This window comes from Lynx rufus, unplaced genomic scaffold (assembly GCF_022079265.1).
Source record: "Lynx rufus isolate CCGP_SWC_20201006 ecotype Redwood Valley unplaced genomic scaffold, mLynRuf1.p SCAF_34, whole genome shotgun sequence".
Classification (NCBI taxonomy): Eukaryota; Metazoa; Chordata; class Mammalia; order Carnivora; family Felidae; genus Lynx; species Lynx rufus.
Window position 1 is genome coordinate 2,714,387 of NW_025814850.1, and position 18,050 is coordinate 2,732,436.

At 36.8% G+C, this 18,050-nt stretch overlaps 1 protein-coding gene across 1 annotated transcript; it reads left to right on the forward strand.

Moving 5' to 3' along the window:
• Nucleotides 1-698: 698 nt before the first annotated feature.
• Nucleotides 699-15,554, forward strand: MEIOC (meiosis specific with coiled-coil domain). The gene is made up of 8 exons (XM_047093549.1): nt 699-764; nt 1,344-1,478; nt 4,753-4,910; nt 7,806-7,910; nt 8,808-10,674; nt 11,213-11,347; nt 14,721-14,901; nt 15,325-15,554. The coding sequence occupies exons 1-8, from the start codon at nt 699-701 to the stop codon at nt 15,552-15,554; spliced, it is 2,877 nt and encodes a 958-aa protein (XP_046949505.1).
• The last annotated feature ends 2,496 nt before the right edge of the window (nt 15,555-18,050 follow it).

The following is an 18,050-nucleotide window of genomic DNA, read 5'->3' on the forward strand; positions in this document are numbered from 1 at the left end:
TCTCTTGGCTGTTCCAAAGGACTCTGGGAGTTAGGGAAGGGCCCAAGGGCCAAAAATGAAATGTTGGCACAAGGTGCGCAGCGATAGGTTTAGATTATCAGCCAGTTGCTGAGCGACTTCTCAAATCTTCCGACCACCTCCACCGCTTCTCCCACGGGGTAGGCCTGCTCTCTTTCCTTATCTTCCACGCCCCGCCCCTCCGCTGCCCTATTAGCCAATCATAGAGCTGTTGCTTGCCAATCAGAGCCAATCCCGAACAGGTTTACTTTGAGCGGGAAAGATTCAGAAGCTGCGGGAGAGCGAGGTCAGTTAACGGCCCCTTCTAGGCTTTGTCTGGGGTGGAGGGGCGGAGGGGGGTAACAGGCCCTGGAGGCGGTTGCCTATTGGCTGGGCAGCGGGCCAATGAGAGGGTGCGAAGCGAGGGGCGGGCCTCCTAGGAGGGAGGGGGGCGGGGCGGGCTGGTGCAGGGTCGCGTGCCCGGTCTCGAGCAGGGGTAGGCAATGTAACGGCCTCTCCCCCCGCCCCTCCCTCCCCACTCCGGTCCCCTCACCCACAGACTGGCTCCAGGCAGCGCCCGGGGCGGCGGCGACAGCGGCGGCAGCGGCGGGGTGCGGGCTGAGGGAGCCGGGCTTCGACGCCCCCCCCTCACCCCCGTACCCCAGGAGCTGTACCTAGTCCAGGAGGGGCTGGGGGGCTCCATGGAGGTGAGAGGCGGAATCACCTGCCCGCCCTCTAGCCCCCCAGGCCTGAGGGAGGGACTTGAGGTAAACGGTGGGGACGGTCAGGGTCCGGGGGCGGTCGAGCTTGGAGGATGGCTACGGTGAGGAGAGGCGGAGAGCGTGAGCGTTCCCAAGACGCGGTTCTCTGAGGAGTCCGCGGCCGCGCTGGAGAGTGCAGGTCGTCGGGGACGATCCCCGACGGGACGCCCCGTCCGGTCGAGGCGCCGGTGCGGGCGGGGGACGCTTCGGTCGGGGCCGGGCTCGGGTTGGGGGGCGCGACGCGGGCTGATAGGACGGGCGGGCCGGGCCGCGGTGGCCGCGACGCCGGGGCTACGGCCATCTCCTCCGCGACGGGCGGCGGCGGCGCTGAGGCAATGGCCGGCGGCGTGGGCCTGTCACGGCAGTCGGGGGCCACACCTTTGCGGTCGGCCCGCAGGCAGCCCGAAGGCAGAGAGGGAAGCCCGGGGACAGAGGCGCCGGCCCCGGGATCGGGATCGGTGTCCTCAGAGCGGATTCCGAGTGGAGTGGCGAGAAAAACGGCGGTGCCCCAGCCGTCCGTCGTTTCGGTCCTGCCTTTGCACTGCGTGATGCCTCTCCCGCTTCCTCCCTGTCCGTTTCGTGCAGCCCAAGGTAGCGTTCCGTGGAAGCGCGAATCGCTGCTGGAACCTCGGTGCCGACCCCAGCAGTAGGCTAACGGACGTGTTCAACAGCGTGATGCTGACCGGCTCCACGTCCTTCTATGATTGCTACAAATCGCAGGTCCATCCTTTGTTAGAGGATTTTTTTTTTTTCTTCCCTAAATCAAACTCGTTTCCCAGAGCCCATTCATATAAGGTGTTGAAATTGCTCCCAAGTTTAGGACCAGAAAGCCAAGAACATTCTTTCTTTCTGTTTAAAAGCCGGTAATAATTTCAGTACAGAGTCTGCGCAGTTCCATACTTTGCTTTGAAAACAAGATCTTACATTATTCTTGTTTTCATTTTGTCCTCAGAAATGTAAGAAAATCCATACTTAGTAAGACCGTAAAATAGTTGTTGCTGCAACATTTAGTGCAAGTCGGCACAAACATACCTTTGTTAATTTGAAGGTGAAGTTTTTCTTTACTGCTTCGCTTTCTGGCTTTAACAGGGTCTTGGATTACATGCTACCTTTTACTGCATCTAAAACATTTAGTTTTATTAATCATATTAAACCAGGCTTTGGGTAGTGTAAGTCATTTTCATTTGAAATTATTTATCCAGGACATCAGTGTTGATATTGTTATACTTTGAATTATAACAATAGCCCAAAATAAATAATTTTATTTAATCCTACAACTTTGTATAATATTACACCTGCTATACAGACTGAGAAGCTGAGGCTCAGCTTGATTCATGTCTTAAGTGACAAAGCCTAAGTGGACCCTAGGTCTTTTTCCTGCCAAGACCAGCATTCCACTGCTCTCCATATTGTTTTCACAGCTACTAGAATTTACGTGAATTTAATTTCAATCAAGTACATTCAGGGTATATAAGTGATACATTTTGCAGTTATCTAAACTGATTATTATGCCAAACCCAAGCATTTGGGAATTTAATTCCCATAAATGTTTAAAACATTCCCATAAATGTTTTAATTTAATTCCCAGATATTTAAAATATAATTATGTTTTATTTTAGCTGTTTGTTTTATCCTAGAATATGAAATTGAAATCAATCTTATAAACGGATTTATTGCTAATACTCAAATCTTACTTTAAAATGTAAAACAAACTTGAAAGAATACTCCTAAAATGCATTTAGTTTCAAATACTGTGTATCTTGTTTGATATTTTTGATATTACATAATCTGAAAATACTTCTTTTAAGTCACTATCTCAAAAAGATGAACAATTACTTATGTCACTTTGGATGTTTCACACTAAAAGAGAGTTAAGGTGGGTCTATGATAAAAATTTCAGAACTAAAGGAATAAAATTATGAATGATTCCAAAGATAAAAGCCTTTGCAAAAGTTATTGCTAGCTAAGAAATTCTGGAAAGTAGTTTTTAGTGACACAGCAAAATTATTTCGGTTCCTCAGTTTCCCCAGTTTCAGAATAGTCAGCATTATATGTATATACATGTATATACAAGACAGTTATAACATGTAGTTTTCAAATAGCAGTCATAACCGCAATTTAAACAAATGGTTGTAAAGTATTTGACATTTTTAAAGATTGGTGATTGGAAGATATTAATTTTCATATTTTATTGGTATAGTAAATATTTTGTTGGCATAGTGTTTAAATTTTTTTTAATGTTTATTTTTGAGAGAGAGAGACAGGGAGAGACAGCAACAGCGTGAGCAGGGGAAGGGCAGAGAGAGAGAGGGAGACACAGAATCCAAAGCAGGTTCCAGGCTCCAAGCTGTCAGCACAGAGCCCAACGTGGGGCCCGAACTCACTAACCATGAGATCATGACCCGAGCCAAAGTCAGACGCTTAACCAACTGAGCCACCCAGGTGCCCCAGAAACTTAGTGTTTAAAGAGTTGTATTTCAATTATGTCTATGAAGAACAAAAATTTAAGAATACTTTGATCTAATATGTCTTCTCTATGTAAATTTTGTAAAAGCAATTAGAAAATATTTTTATCTAGGATTATATTTCCTCTGTATTTATAAGAAAATACTATTTCTACTGTGTCTAGATATTTATAGTTATTACATCTCAGATTTCATTTGGAGAGTTAAAATATGTGAATGTATACTTTCAGACCTCTTTAAAGAAGCATTTTCAGAATAAAATACATCTAAATAAGTTTAATCTTTATTATTTAAATTCATTCTATTTTAAGTATTTAAAATTATTTTCACTGCATATCAATCCCTCTTGAAAAGAGGCAGTATTTTATTTGTTTATTTGCTTATTTTTGAGAGAGAGAGAGAGCATGCATGTGAGCAAGGGAGAGGGGCAGAGGGAAAGAGAGAGAATCTTAACTAGGCTCCAAGCTCAGGGCAGAGCCCATCATGGGCCTTGATCCCGCAATTGTGAGATCATGACCTGAGCCAAAATCCAGAGTCAGACGTTTAACCAGCTGAGCCACTCAGATGCCCTAAGAGGCAGTATTTTAAATGAATAAAATCTTAAAACTCAAACTTTTACCTTATTTACTGAAATTATAGAACCATTCACAAAAAAAGAAAAATGACACCTAGTGAGTGTTGATACTTCGATCTGAGTGAAGAAAGAAGAAAAAGAAAAATGAGCTTATATTTTTCTTCTAATTGTAGTAATAGCTTTTAAATTTCTGAAGACATAAAATTTTATATATCATCATTTTTATAATATCTCTTAGAAATAGAAACTAGGCTGAAAATTAAAAGATAGTCTTTAAAAGTTCCTACAGTAGGAGTAAGAAGGCCTTGAGTTTGGGTTTAGTTTTGTCACCTATCAGCTCAATAACTTGTAGCCTCAGTTTCCTTGTTTTTATAGCACAGTACTCTTGTCACAAGGTTGACTGAATATAATTTTATGTAGAATTTCTTTGCAAATTCCATATGAATAAATGTACATTCACCTTTTTCCCCCCACAGATTAGGGGCATTAAGACTGAATTTTGTAAATGATTTCTTGAAAATAACACTGCTAGTGTCTACATAACACTCATCTGTTAAAAAAAATTATAAGTGCAGTAATTGTGGGTGTTTCATACCAGGGATAAGCAACAAATACTGATCAAATCTGCTGAGTGCCTGATTTTGTAAACAAAATTTTATTGGAACATAGCTATGCCCTTTACATATTGTCTATGGTTTGCTTTGGTGCTAGAACAGCAGAGTTGAGAAGTTTTGACAGAGACCTCACCAGCCAGCAAACCCTAAAATATTTATTGTGGCCATTTACAGAAAACATTCATGAACCCCTAGTGGAAAGTAAGTTTAAGTGGCTTAGTCTAGATTTTAAGTCTCCCAATTCCTACGCATGTGTTATTTCCTCTCATATCTCATTATTTCACTAATATTCTGTGTAATTTTGATGTGTTTGATGTGCAAACATGTCTTTAAATTTTCAGAGTGAAGACAGTGTTGATCTAAGGCAGACCTATACTCCACTTTCTTCATCAGCAGAATATTCAAGTTCTATAGATTCTTCACTTTTCTATGCACCGTGGTCTACTTATGGAGATGATACTAAACAGCCTTCTAATTCTCAGATCAATGTAAAGAACAGGTAAATTAATAAATTATATTTTTCAGGCTAAATGAAAACTTAAAGTTTGATTACATGGGAACCCAGTTGTATTAGCTCTTTATTCCTTACATCAGCATTTTAATGTTATGGCATTACAATATTATGTTTATCAAACTTTTAGAAACCCTACACTGGGCAGTTCTGTGTTGTAATTTTTAGCTCATTACTTTTTGTTTATTCATTAGAGGCAACCCTTAGTGAGTAAATCTTAAATTCCTCTTTCTAAAGATGACTTATATACATGGGTTATTTTTAGATCTATTTTTCATCCAATTTAATCTAAATTTTCAGTAATTATTTCCTTCACAAGTGTAGAGCAAGCAGGATTTTATCAAACATAAGATTGATTGATTGATTGATTGATTGACTGATTGATTTTTGAGAGAGAGAGAGAGAGAGAGAGAAGGAGCGAGCAGGGAAGGGGCAGAGAGAGAGGGAGAGAGAATCCCAAGCAGGCTCCATGTTGTCAGCATGGAGCCCAGTGAGGGCCTTGATCTCACAAACTGCAACATCATAACCTGAGATGAAATCAAGAGCATGATGCCCAACCGACTGTGCCACCCAGACCCTTCTAGTTATTTAAAAAAATTTTTTTTAATGTTTTATTTATTTTTGAGACAGGGAGAGACAGAGCATGAACAGGGGAGGGTCAGAGAGAGGGAGACACAGAATCTGAAACAGGCTCCAGGCTCTGAGCTGTCAGCACAGAGCCCGACGCGGGGCTCGAACCCGCAGACCGCGAGATCATGACCTGAGCCGAAGTCAGCCGTTTAACCGACTGAGCCACCCAGGCGCCCCTCTAGTTATTTTTTAATTCCATTAATATTAGAGGCCTAACTCTGCCAGATCTCTCATACTAGGGATATTACAATTAACACGGCAAATATTATCTCCAACTTTGTAGCTCTTACAATAAAGATGATGATGATGATAATGACAACAACGACAGTGACGACTTGCTGGGCACAAATATAGTGAGGTTTAAAAAGAAGTATAGGATATTATGGGAGCCTGTTGGAAAGAGAAGTCTAAAGGAGTAACATCTACCTTTATTTTAATTATGTATAAGGGAGCAGTTGATAGAGGCTGATACAGCTTTAGTTTAATTGGACAATAATTATTTTTAAAATCTTATATGTTCTTTTTTTTTTTTAAGCTTCTTTTTAAACTCTGTACCCAATGTGGGGCTCAAACTCATTACCCCGAGATCAAGAGTCATATGCTCTACCAACTGAGCCTGCCGGGCACCCTCCTTAAAAATCTTATTAATTAAAAAATGTTTTTAAAATGTTAAAAATTGGGGTGTCTGGCTGGCTCAGTCAGTGGAGCATGTGACTCTTGATCTTGGGGTCATGAATTTGAGCCTCATGTTGGGTACAGAGATTAGTTTAAACAAAGTTAAAATTTTGGAAATTTTGGTGAGTTCTGTATAATAGTGATCTTATTAGAAAGACTATATAATATATAATTCTACAAAAATATTTTTTCAGTTGATATATGTTCATTGAAAAAATTCAGACTTTACAGAAACCATAAAAAAAAGTGGAAGTTCACCTTAACCCTTAACAGTTCCCAATAACAAGTATTAGTAGTTTAGTATATATTACATTGAATTATTTTAGAGCTATACTAATATATTATTATATCAAAAAACTTATCCAATCTTTTTGAAACAACACGATATAGTAGAAAAAGCATTAGACTTGTAGGCAGACCATTTGTTCAGCAGGTGTACAGTATGACAAATCACATACACTTGTAAAATACAAGTTTCTTAAGATCTCAAATGATCGTTCTTCAATAGCTGAATGATTACTAATACCTGCCCATCTTATGTTATGAAGATCAATGAACTATTTGAGTATTATGCAAATATAAAGGTATTTTTATTTCTAAGATGCCCTAACACTATGAAATGTTAGAAATAAAGTACGAGAAAATAAGAAGCTATAACTTAAAGCAACATATTACTTCTAGGAACAGATTAGTTGAAATAGATAGGACATTAAATAGACAGGACATTAATAGATAGGCACTAATTTTCCATCTGCTTGTGGTTTTTACATTTTGTATTATTTAGACAGCATTAGTCACAAGGTGGGATTTCAGATACATAGAGCTCCAGTTACTTTAGTAAGGATTTAGGGATAGCCAACAAATCTGTTAGATTTAAGTGACAACTGTAATATTGCTGTGGTATCTAGGATGACCATATCACATTTCACTTTTTAAATCCAACATTTGGTCTAAAGAGTCACAAAAATAGAGTAGCAGATTCGTATGGTTTCCAAATCACAAATGAAAAAACTGAGCAAGTGTTGACGGAATAACGTATAATGGGACCAGATATGCTTTTAGAAGCAGCCGTGGTGCCAAGTGTGTCTAAAACATCGTAAGTCAGAGATTTATATCTTGGAACTTAAAATGAATAGCATGTGTTTGGGAGAAACAAGAGTTAAGCATACATTGCAAACTAGACATAGGATTTGAAATGGAGAAACATGTACCATAGGCACTATGCTAAGGTGGAAAATATTCTTTAAAAAAAAAAAAAGTGGGAGGTGCAGAGAGAGAGAATCACAAGCATGCTCCATACCACCAGCACATAGTCCAACACGGGGCCCAAACCCACTGTAAGATCATAACCCAAGCAGAAATCAAGAGTCAGACGCTCAACTGACTGAGCCACCTAGGCTCCCCTAAAGTGGAAAATATTCTTGAGTTTCTGTTGCCTCTTTATTTGAAATGATGGGATAAATTCAATCCAGATATTTTATAGAAAAATAATGGTATAAGAAGTCTGGAAATAGAAATCAATATATTGAATTTCAGTATGAGGAAAATAATTTACATGTGATATTCATTTATTTTTAGGATTCAAACGGAAAGAAATGACTATGGCAGTGAAACAGACTTATATGGACTTGTGTCTAACATTTTGGAAGAACAAGACAAGTCACAGCCATATTTTGCTGAGGGGTTAGTATATAAGCTATATGGTATATAGTAAGCTTTTAAATTCACACATACTAGATTACTGTATTTATTAGCTTTTATTTTTACTTAATAGGGGATCATCTGACAATAGACATCTTAATTCAAATATTTGTTTCTAGCAGCCTTGACTTTGCTGAGGTACTTGCCATACAATTGGAAGTTTCAGACTTTAATTTGCTATTAAGAACTGTCCTTTGGAAAGTTATTCTTGCATAATTCAGAGCTATTTCCCTTGAGTTCTAAAGTTTGGCTTAAAGAGTACAAATTCCAAAGAGCTTTTATACATCTATCCTAAAGAATAAAACTATCATTGATGGTATGCAGAAATACGTATGGACTTTGTTCTTATGGTAAAAATTTTTTAAATACACTTTGATTGATTTTTCGGGGATGGAGGCCATATTACCCAAATGCGGTACTTCATAAATAGGGAACTATGCAGCACACATGTAACCAATTAAAATATTTTAATTTTATCAAAGTACATCTTTTTCATTTAAAAAAATGTGGTCAACAACATTTTTGTATTCTATAATAACCTAATTAAAGGAAAAACTTATTTTGTTTTCTGCTTACTGTAGATAAACAATTCATGCAAGACCATGTAGTCCCCAGCCTCAGGCCTCAGTTGATGCCTCTTGGGAAAGTATACTGAAGACATATTAAGATAAAAATGCATATTAATGTAGTATGTGGCACATTTCAAGTGATAGAAAATTATTTGGATGTAATGGTAATTTATAAGGCAAGGTTAGAAAGGATTAGATAATGGGGAAGTGAGGCAATATGAATGTTTTGAGAACCTGTTCTACCTTCTCCACTGAGAAAATAAAGTCATTTAAAATCTGAGTTGTAATTAAATATATTTACTTGTTCTAGGACCTGCTCCTCCAATTTAAAGTCAGTTTGGCCAGTGAACACAAGCAGATTTGCAGATCACCATGACCTCTTAACAGAAACCAAAAGGCCAATAGATACAGCCATCTCTCAGCAAGCTTTTTATAGTGGTGAATCTGTGTCAGCAGTGGAAAAGCAATACCTGCATAATAGTAATCTAACACCACAGCAAAAAATAGATGAACTTTATCATGGATTTACTGGGTTAGACCTTGAAGAACAATGGATGTACCCCTCACGAAGTGATCATTCTAATTGTTACAATATCCAGACAAATGATACAGCTAAGACAACATTCCAAGATTTTCCACTTATCAAAAACTGTTTTACATCACAGACTGGTCTGTCTGACATCATGAAAGAATCAGGAATTGATACTTACCCTTATGGAAGAGAGAAAATATGTGCTAAAGGTCTTGAAGCACCATTACAGCAAAAAAGGGCAGAGATGTTTCTTTCTCAATTTAATAGATACAGTGAAAACACAGATTATTGTAGATACCCAGAATATGTTCATCCTAATAAGGTTAAGCTTAATAAGTGTTCAAATTTTAATGTCCAGGATAGTAAAAAATTAGCCAATGGCACACCTGAAACACCAACGATAGAAGCAGACACCTACACAAAGTTATTTCAGGTTAAACCAGCAAATCAGAAAAAAATGGAAGAGACAATAGCTGACCAGCAGAATTTCACATTTCCAAAAACCACACCACATCTGACAGAAAAACAGTTGGCAAATGAAGCAGCATTCACTGCTGATTTTGGCTTAAAATCAGAATATGGACTAAAACCTCATGCGGGTTGTCCAGCTAATAATGATTTTGCTAATGTCACAGAAAAACAACAATTTACTAAACCTGACCCCTCAAATTCTGAGTATTTTAAATCTGTGAATTTATTATCAAACTCAGCAACACCTTCAGGAGGTATCAGGTTAAACAGACCAACTTGGATGAATGTCCAAACAAAAAATAACACTCCTATTCCTTATCGAAATCAAGGTAACTTGATGAAATTAAATAGTCACTTAAGTGTAGCTTCTAAAGGTTCTAACCATTCTTCAGATTTCCCCCAACTATCATCCACAAATTTAACCCCAAATAGCAGTTTATTTCAGAAGTATTGCCAAGAAAATCCTTCAGCATTTTCTAGTTTTGATTTCAGTTACAATGGTGCAGAAAGAATTCAATCTGTCAATCACATGGAAGGACTGACAAAGACTGGAGAAGAAAATCTCTTTGAATCAGTTACTGATAAAAAAATAAAGCAGCCAAATGGATTTTGTGATAACTATGCAACTCAGCAGTATGGGATCATTGAAAATGTAAACAAACATAATTTTCAAGCTAAGTCTCAGAGTGGACATTATGATGCTGAGGAAGGTCCAAAGCACTTAGATGGCTTATCTCAAAATACGTATCAAGATCTGTCACAGGGTCATTTTAATAGCCACAGACAGGGAAGTGGAGACAACAATATTAATAGCCGTGTGAATTGCACACAGGCATCATGCTTTTCTAATAATTATATGATGGGAGATTTAAGGCATAATCAGAGTTTTCAACAAGTTGGTTCAAATGGGTTTCCCCTAAGATCCACTCACCCATTTGGCCATTCAGTTGTTCCACTGTTGGATTCTTATGATATGTTTTCTTACGATGACTTAAGCCATTTGTACCCTTATTTTAATGATATGATGTATGGTGATAATTCGTTTTCTGGTTTCGTGCCAACTTTTGGATTTCAAAGACCAATTAAAACCCGTAGTGGACCAGCCAGTGAACTTCATATTCGACTAGAAGAGTGCTATGAACAATGGAGAGCATTAGAAAAGGAGAGAAAAAAGGTAATACAAATCTATCCATTTAGGAGTAACTTGGGATGTTCTGTCTATCTTCATTTTGTTAGTGTAGTTCAAGAGTACTTGGCCTTATTTCTAAGCTGAATTCTTCCATAATGTGCAGTGTTTAAGTCCATGACTATAAGGAATTAGCTGACATAACTAAAAAAATGTGAGGCTTAAAAAATTGTTATTTATATAAAGTTGGGGGGTTTTTTGCCTGTGAAGTAGACTTTTTCCTTAATGAGCCAAAAGTTTACTACTTTTGGGGCTCCTGGCTGGCTTTGTTGGAAGAGCATGTGACTCTTGATATCAGTTTTATAAGTTCAAGTCCCACATGAGGTGCAGGGAGACTTGCAGGTATTTTATATGCATTAAATATAGAAAATACAGTGGTGTTGTGGTTTGCGTTTGTTCTGTTTGATACTGAAACAATTTTAAAGTACTCATTTTCAATTTATTTATTAGGCCTATGAGAAATGTCACTCATAACTGAATCATATTTAGAAAACTCAGCATCTAAAAATTATATAATTTTTTACAGACTGAATTGGCCCTGGCCAAGAATTACCCAGGAAAAAAAGTATCCAGTACTAACAACACTCCAATTCCAAGGCTGACCTCCAACCCATCTCGAGTTGATCGCTTAATTGTGGATGAACTTCGAGAACAAGCCAGAGTAAGCTGTAAAAACATCCAATGATGGATTATTTCATTGCTTGATAAAATTTTAAAGCATTTCAGCAAGTCAGAGTTCTGAATGATTTTTAAATCACATTTATGCATAATTCTCTGAAATAATTATCTTTTCCATGCTTGGTCCTACAACTATGATTAATAGGAAAGGAGAAATAGCACCCCCTCAATCCTTTAAAAAATTTTTTTAACGTTTATTTATTTTTGAGACAGAGAGACATAGCATGAATGGGGAAAAGACAGAGAGAGAGAGGGAGACACAGAATCTGAAACAGGCTCCAGGCTCTGAGCTGTCAGCACAGAGCCCCACACGGGGCTCGAACTCATGGAGCGCGAGATCATGACCTGAGCAGAAGTCGGACGCTTAACCAACTGAGCCACCCAGGCACCCCTCAATCCTTTTAAAAGTAGGTTTAGTAGATGCACCTGGGTGGCTCAGTTGATTAAGGGTTCAACTCTTGATTTCCCCTTAGGTCATGATCTCACAGTTCATGGGATCAAGCCACGCATCAGGCTCTGCACTGACAGCATGGAGCCTGCTTGGGATTCTCTCTCTGCCCCTTTCCCTGCTCTCTTTCTCTCTCAAAATAAAAAAATGAACATTAAAAAAAAGTAGGTTTAGGAATTTAAATGGTTTCTCTTTAAGAAATCTATATCAGCAATACAGCTAACTCTCAACAGAATTTTAAGGCAAAAATAATTTTGAATATTATTTATAAAGTCCCATTTCTCTAACAAAACAAAACCAAAAAAAAACCCCATTTGTTTTCTAGCTAGATGAACAAGCTGTATTTGCATTATACAAAATGGGACATTAACAGGGAATTACTGTTTTCTTAACCCTGCACACTTGAGTTATTCAACAAACATTAAGTGTATCCAACAATGTATTAAATACTGATAAACTGAAAAAATACTGAAGAATGTAGGTATACCTAAATTTATAAAATAGCTTTGTTTTAGAAAAGTAGTATATCACTTCAAATGTAAAGAATCCTGACGTTAGGTCATTTTGTAATTTAACAAATGATTATTTCTATTACCTCCTTTGAAATTTCAGAATTTTCTAGAATTTAATACAGTAGGGTAAAGTTTTTCTTTTTTGACCTTCCTCTTATAAAAACTTACACTGTTTTTCAAATATGATAAAAGATTCCTGGGAGGGGCGCCTGGCTGGCTTAGTTGGAGGAGCATTTGACTCTTGATCTGAAAGTCATAGGTTTGAGCCCCACACTGAGCATAGACATTACTTAAAAAAAAAAACAAAAACAAAAACAAATTCCTGGGAAAAAGCACGCAGTGAAGACAGCTTGCTTCTATGATTGAATAAAAGCCATTTTAGGAACCAGAAAAATCAACATAGCAGAGTCTGTTTTATTGAACATCAGTTTCATCTACTTTGCTGTCTTTAAAATATAGATGTGAATTACCTCAATGGAAAAGAGTGATTTTTACCTAGCTTTCAGTTGGTCGGTTGAAATTCTTTTATCAAATTTGTAAATTCTTACAATGGATTTATCAGTATTATAGTCAGATACCAACATGGGTTACAGCCAGATGTTAATAAAAACTTCAATCTTTTATTACTTTTTCTTAAAACCATTCCAAGTTAGGGGCGCCTGGGTGGCTTGGTCGGTTAAGCGTCTGACTTCGGCTCAGGTCATGATCTCAGGGTCCGTGAGTTCGAGCCCTGCGTCGGGCTCTGTGCTGACAGCTCAGAGCCTGGAGCCTGTTTCAGATTCTGTGTCTCCCTCTCTCTCTGCCCCTCCCCTGTTCATGCTCTGTTTCTCTCTGTCTCAAAAATAGATAAACGTTAAAAAAAAAAATTTTTTTTTTAAATAAAAAAAAACCATTCCAAGTTAAAAGTCCTTTTTCTCAGCAACACATTTCTAGGCAATTAATCAAGGAATTGCAAACTTTAAATAAACTTTTTCAGCTTTGCTTATGCTTCACATTAATTTAGGTTATGTTTATAGCTGTTGTAATAATTTATCTATATTTAGCAACATTAGGGGCACCTGCATGGCTCATTCGGTTAAGCATCCGACTTTGGTTCAGGTCATGATCTCATAGTCCGTGAGTTTGAGCCCCGTGTCGGGCTCTGTGCTGAACGCTCAGAACTTGGAACCTGCTTTGGATCCTGGGTCTTCCTCTTTCTCTGCCCCTCCCCCCCCCCCGCTCATGCTCTCTCTCTCTCAAAAATAAATAAACATTAAAAAATTTTTTTTTTATATTTAGCAACATTAGACCGATGATCACAAAGGGTAAAAATATTTTTACATGTACTATTTTCTGGTTTGCAGGTTTTATACAATTCTGAAAAGAACCACCTTTTTTATTAAAAATCACCTGTGCAAATTTATTTACACTTACCATTTATTTAAATGATTCTTATTTTAAAAATACATAGTTAGAAAAAATGTGTAATTAGTAGCTCACTGGAGTTTTTCTATGCGATTTTTCCTTTTTTTTCTTTTGTTGTTTTGTTTCCTCCTCAAAGATCCTGGTGGGTTCTGTAATTGGGAGGAAAATATTTAATAACTGTGTACTTATGTTTTCTCCATAGACCCAAAGTGGCATTACTCCAAAGAAACTTGAAATGAGCGTGAGGTTAGAGGCATTCATTCAGGTGCCATTAGCTTCTTCATTGAGAGATATTTTTCTACTCTCCCCAGTCACTGAACACCAAGGTCTTCTGTGAATTTTAAATCATTTAGTTCCCAAAGGCAATGACTATATTTATTTGATGTTCAAATCCTAATTATTGAAAAAGTTCTCTTTCCATACACCTTTCAAGTTTAGAATTTGAGATATAGGTATATGCAACTATGAATTGTACTCCCCTTACTGATCCTACTGGATTAGGGATTCCTTAAAACTACCACTAGTATGACCTGAATATTTCTGATTTTCAAAAGGAGAATATTGAAAGCCCAGAAAGGACTTGCCAAGGTCAGGATTAATCAGTCTAGGACTTCTCCCTTTTTAGCTCAATGTTTTTCCCTTTAGATTACACTACCTCCTAAAAATGTTTTATTTGCAGGCTGTTCTCTTATTTGCCAAAAACAATATTACATCTTAAATTTACACACCCTGTCAGCTAAACATGGAAATGTTTAAATGTTTGATTTTTTAACTGTTTATTCCCAGTAACTGATTACCAAAACAAGTAGGTACAAAAGACTGCCTTAACATCTTTATTTTCCCCAGCATGGTGTCAGTACACAGTAGGCATTCAAGTGTTTATTTGATGAATACTACTGCTCTCATCTCTGTTCTCCTTCATTGAAAATTTGTTCTTAAAGACAGAGCAATGTGGTTACATGCCTTATCAAAATTTAAAATGTTTCCCTCAGGTTGTGACTCTACTAGGCAAAATGGAACGTCTTCGAAGCTCTCCCCTTCATGCCAATATCTCTACTGCTCTTGATAGACACTTGGAGTCCATTCACATTGTACAGTCACGTAGAAAGGATGAAATTGTTAATGCTTCAAATCGGCAAAGGCAAGGAGTTCCTAGATGCCAAGATGACAGAGGTATAAGTGTTAATGCATATTCTATTGATAAGGCAGTGAGATAATTTGAATGTTGTTAAAATCAGATTCTGAGTTTAAAGGTTGGATTTCCAAAATTGACACTTAGCTAAAGGTAAATTGGTAAATCATGCCCACATAATTTACTCCATAAGTACTTTGGTCAGTTTGGTTAATTTTACCCATTTAATTACAACTCTGTCAAAGTCTGTGTTCTCCCCAAAGCATAGTCATTGTCACACAAGTCAGAAACAGTATCAACACTTTTTGATATTAAGTCAAATAGTTAACTCAGTCAATAGCCATCTATCTCTTATGAAAATAATAATGTTTGATCATTTAATAGCACAGCATTGGGCTTTTTAAGAGTTAAAGGATACATAAAAGATATCTAATATGAACTGACACTGAGTGTTTTCTTTACAGATGTTTTTGCCCTTGCTTCAGCAATTAAAGAGATGTGTGTGGCTACTCGGAAAGCACGCACTACCCTGTGGTGTGCACTTCAGATGACCTTGCCAAAAACAGCCAGTACAGCTGGCCAAACAGATGTGGAAAAGGCTTTACAAGATACAGTAAACTGTGAAGATAAAGTCCATGAAAACATAAATAATAGCAATCCAATGAACCAGAGAGGTGAAGCAAACAAACATTAAGGAAATGCCAGCAGAAGAGTAAAAAGCTGATAAGTAAATGTATCAAGACATGCTAAAAAATTTTAATGAACTTGTCAAACTTGAAAACTTCAGTACATTAATTTTCTTCCAGATTTAAAGTTAGTACCTTAATGAAGTTTAACTTCTATTCAAAAATCTTCTATTTGGAATGGATCAGATACAATAGTTTAAGGTGAACTCAGAGAGAAAGTTGACTACTCTAGGGAGTTCTGAGTAGTCACAGATAACAAGTTTAAGTTAATTAAATATTTCCTAACAGCTAAACTATTGCTTAAGCCCATTTGCAGTGCAGGTAAATGCAAATGTGAAATTGTTCTAGAAGATAAGTTTCATTTAGCTCTGCCTTAGTAAGTATAATTCCAAATAATGAATCTAAGTGACTGTAACCCAATTATGGCTGCAGTCTAGTAACCAAGACAAGTTTTGATTGTGATATAACTGTGTTTTCCTTACAAAACTGGATAATACCTAGGAAACCAAGGAAAACAAGGATGAACCCAATATTCATGTAAAAATTTAATATTTAAAAATACTACCATATTTATAAATTTGAAATCTTAGTGCCTGCGTATATGGAGGGAAATGCATCTGATTCTCCTAAATTAGTGATAAAAGTGCCAGTGTAAAAACCATGCAAGTTACTGAATATAAAACCTGTTCAAATCATTTGCGTATATTCTTTAAAATTTAATTATACTATCAATTATTAAATATTTCCAGTTTTAAAGTATTTAAATTCAATCAAAAACAAAACATTTCCTTTATCTGGATCTTTTAGACTTGATGCACAGTAACTAAAATAATGACTATTGTTTTAATACCCCTATGAGGTAATAATACCCTTATGAGCATTTTATGAGGGTATCACGAAGTTCTAAAATATACTTTTTTAAGGTTAATCTTTAGTTTAGTTTGCAATTGGTTAGTGTATATTTTGTGTAGTTGTGTTCATTAGTTAGCTTCTGTGTTTTTTTAAAACAGCTCTTGAAAGCTTGGCTTTTTCTGTTTCTCATCACTTAATATCTTTGTATGAAACCCAAGTAATTTATTCATTAATATGAAATGTTGGTATTATGTGACTCAGAAGATCTTGGGTTTTAACATTTCTAGCATGAGTTAAACTATAATATAATGTACTGATGAAATTTAATTGAACTATCCTTGACTGGAAACACTGATGTTTTAAATGGTGTTTTTCCTAGTTTTAGAAATCCTGGTATTAAAGAGTGTAATCACACCACATAAATTTTCTTTAGATGATGTGCGGAAGAAACTGATTGAGAATGCAGGAGTAACTGTAGGGAGAAACATTTTGATCACTGATATGCTTTAGAACTACCGAAATGAATTACATTGAGGGTAGTCAAATAAAATAGATCACCCCACCACAGTCACTGCATGGAAAGTGGTTAAGTTTGACATAAGACATGTTGGATGTTATGAAAACAAATACTGTACTGAATTTAGTCTCTCAGGAAAATATTAATAAATTACTTTGTTGAAAATATTTGGTTTCATTTTTTTATATCTCTGTGTTAGTTTCTAACCTTAAGTATCACAAAGGTCATAAAACCAGTCAAATTTCATTTCACTGATAAGAACTGGAGCCGAGTTTTATATTTCATCAACAAGAATATTGGTAGACAAAGCAATGCCATTCAGATATCCTTGCATTGAACCTCCCCTCCTTCAAAGATGAAATTTTTGCTTTGCCTTTATACTAATCCAGGCAAACCAAAATAAAAATTCTGGATAAGTTTTTACATGACCGTTGTCAGAAATGAAACACTAGTCTATTCATAAAAACCAAACAAAAATTATTTGAAATTTTGTTAATCACATCACCCTGCAGATAATTCTCAAATTAGTTGGTTATCCCCTTCTATAGGTATACTCTCTAATGGATGGTTCTTATATACAGTACTTCTGAATTACAATCTATAAGAACATAAAATTAACATCACACATAATCTGTAATGAAACTGATGTTCCCATTATTTCTCATCCAAAAGAATTTGGTGTACTCCATTTCTTTTAATAAACAAAGCAATTTATACAAAAGTGGTTGAAAATTACCTTGAATTATATCAGTGTCCTTCCACTTGAACCATCCGCTACTTTATAAAGTTTTAGAGGGTTGGGAATTAATGTTATGACTGAAATTCTGATTTTGGCTTAAAATGTCAATCACACTATAAAAGATACAGTTGTTTAAAATTTGCCCTTTGCAATATTGAACATTTTAGACATAAAGGATTTCTCAGCACCTGAATTAAGTGGCTAACCTTACTCAAAGTCTAGGGAGCTGATCCTTTTTTCTTAAACATTAGCTCAGGATATGCCTAACTGTAGAATACATAATAGAAAATACATAATTTCAAGTACTCTTCAGGGATTCATGGATATAACCTGACTCTGCTGCAGAGACCAAAATCAAAGTGAGAATAAACCAAAAATCCAAAATAAGGGTTAATA